The 2,882-nt window shown below is 32.9% G+C and overlaps 1 protein-coding gene across 1 annotated transcript in view; it reads right to left on the reverse strand.

The window, feature by feature from the left end:
* Window positions 1–2,882, reverse strand: part of DNAH14 (dynein, axonemal, heavy chain 14) — a 390,354-nt gene that overhangs the window by 145,477 nt on the left and 241,995 nt on the right. Inside the window, 1 exon segment of the mRNA XM_008567995.1 lies at window positions 638–754. Within this exon segment, the coding sequence (XP_008566217.1) occupies window positions 638–754 (117 nt within the window).

The following is a 2,882-nucleotide window of genomic DNA, read 5'->3' on the forward strand; positions in this document are numbered from 1 at the left end:
AAAAAAATCTTGCAACCAAACTTTGAAATTCTTCAGTGAGAGAAAATTGACTGCAAAGCAATTCAATTCAATTGGCGTTTATGAAATTTCTTAGTATTTGCGAGAACTCTACAAGAAGCTTGATTATTTTCTGCCTCAAACTTTTACCAAGCTCTCAAAGTGCAACAAATTTCTGTCCCTTTTCTGCCATATGTAGAAGCAGAAGATTGAAAATGAAAACAATTTAGCATATATGGATATTTGTCAAACTATGATTATTCATTTCTAATTGGCAGTTTCCTTTATAACCAAGTGTAAGTTTTTTACATTGTTTTCCCTATTTTAGGAGTGATCCTTTCCATTTTCTCCTTCAATAATCACAGCTAATTAAAATAATAAATATTGCCATTAGTTAGACTTTCAATGCAGTACAGTTTTTTTTTTGCAGTACAGTTTTGAATTAATCAAATACATTCCAAATTTCTGAGAAAGAAATATTCAAAGGTTATTTATTAAGGCATGTTTTGTAAATTAGACCTAAACTGGTCCCTACACAAACTTGGAATATATTAGTCTTCAAAGTTGCTGACATAACTACTTCTATAAATAGAGTATTCCCAATATTTTAGAGATGTTACAAATATACAATTACTCTTACCTCTTTGAATTAGTCTCTGATCACTAGGAACTAAATCTGACCAAGGTATAAATTCACATTGCTGTATGTCCACAAAATATCCAAATATAGAACGTTCACCAGTTGGTAGGTTGATACCTGCATCAGAAAATGATAAATAAATAAATCCAAGTAAGAAAGGGGTTCAGTTATGGAATGTTTCACTAATCATATGAACTTTGTCTGAAAGATTTGATTGTTGAACTGGAAATAATAAATATCCACCAAAGGTAAATCCAACTATATAAAATAGGCCTGTCTTCCCCCTCCCCCCAACCTTTAATTGTATAAAAGCAAAATTTTAATAACTTTTTGTCTTTTTTATATCCAGAAAGCAAGGTGAATCATGATCTGATATCCTTTGAAATGTTACCCAAAAGTTCTGCTAATTATATGTTTGGATACTATTAAGTGCCATTAATATACTGACTGTGGTCAAACTAATATATTAGAGAACTGTGATACTTATTTGTAAATCACCGTATTTTTCCATTATAAAAGTAATACCTTTCTGAGTAGAAAATTCTGACAAATATAAAAAAAGCAGAATAATTTAGCCATGGATTTACCATATGACAATAGTGTCAATATTTCATAATTCACTCAATAATTTATAAAATTTTATATTCAGTAAAATTCATTTTTTTTGGTATGCAGTTCTATGAGTTTTTTCCAACATGCATGGATTCTTGTAACCATCATTATAGACAAGATACAGAAGAATTCCAGAATCCAAAAAGAATTTCTTTGTATTGCTCTTTTAGTATTTGAACCCTTCTCCCAGTCCTAACCCCTGGCAACCACTGATCTATTCTGTTATGTTTTGCCTTTTCCAGAATGGCATATAAATGGAATCATACAGTTTGTAACTGTGACGGTTAATTTTATGTGTCAACTTGACTGGCCTAAGGGATGCCCAGATAGCTGGTAAATCACTATATCCGAGTGTGTCTGTGAGGTGTTTCTGAAAGAGATTAGCATTTGAATCAGTAGACCGAACAAAGAAGGTCCTCTTTCATCTGTGTGGGTAAGCATCACCCAATCCTCTGAGGGCCAGAATTCAACAAAGAGGCAGAGGAACTGTCTTTCTCTTCTTGAGCTGGGACTCTGTCTTCTCTTGCCCTCAGACATTGGAGCTCTTGGTTCTTGGGCCTTCAGACTCTTGGACTTATCAGCACACCTTCCACCCCTTTCTTTGCCTTGGCCTGGGAGTTACACCATCGGCTCCCCTAATTCTCAGGCCTTTGGACTCGGACTGAATTACACCATTTGCTTTTTCGGTTCTCCAGGTTGCAGATAGCATATCGTGAGACTTCTCAGCTTTCATAATCATGTGAGCCAATTCCCAGAATAAATCTCCTCTTATATATCTATGTACATTCCATTGACCTTTTTTCTCTAGGAACCCTGATATAGTAACCATTTGATATTCAGCTTTTCACTTAGTATAATGCATTTGAGACCCTCCATGTTGCTGCATATATCAAAAGTTCATCCCTTTTATTTCTCAGCAGAATTGCATCATGTGTATATACCACAGTTTATTTATCCATGCATCCATTAAAGGACATTTGAGTTGTTTCCAGTTTCTGCCAATTCTGAAAACAATTTAGCATATATGGATATTTGTCAAACTATGATTTATATAAATATTTACTATTTATATAAATATTTGCTATATAAATATCTGCTATAAATATTTGTGTGCAGATTCTTGTATGAATATGGTTTTTATTTCTGTAGGACAAATATCTAGAAGTGATATTGCTGGGTCATATGGCAAGTGCATATTTAACATCTTAAGAAACTGCCATACTGCTTTCCAGAGTGAATGACTACCTCTTTTTGTTCTCCTATTAGCAATAAATGAAAGTTCTTGTTGCTATGCATCCACACTAATAATTGATATTGTTGGCATTTTTCATTTTAGCCATTACAATAGGTGTGTAATGGTATCTCATTGTGGTTTTAACTTTTATTTCCCTAATGACTAATGATGTTGAGCATCTTTTCATGCACTTATTTATCATCTGAATATCTTCTTTGGTAAAGGGTGTGTTTAAATTTTTCACCCATTCTAAATCTTGTGTTGTTTTCTTATTATTGAGTTTTAAGAGCTCTTTATATATTCTAGATATAAGACCTTGTCTTATATGTGATTTGCAAATCTTTTCTTTGAATCTGTGGCTTGTCTTTTTACTCTCTCTCTCCTTTTTTTTTTTTTTTG

The sequence above is a fragment of the Galeopterus variegatus genome, unplaced genomic scaffold (genome assembly GCF_000696425.1).
Source record: "Galeopterus variegatus unplaced genomic scaffold, G_variegatus-3.0.2 Scaffold365, whole genome shotgun sequence".
NCBI classification, from domain to species: domain Eukaryota; kingdom Metazoa; phylum Chordata; class Mammalia; order Dermoptera; family Cynocephalidae; genus Galeopterus; species Galeopterus variegatus.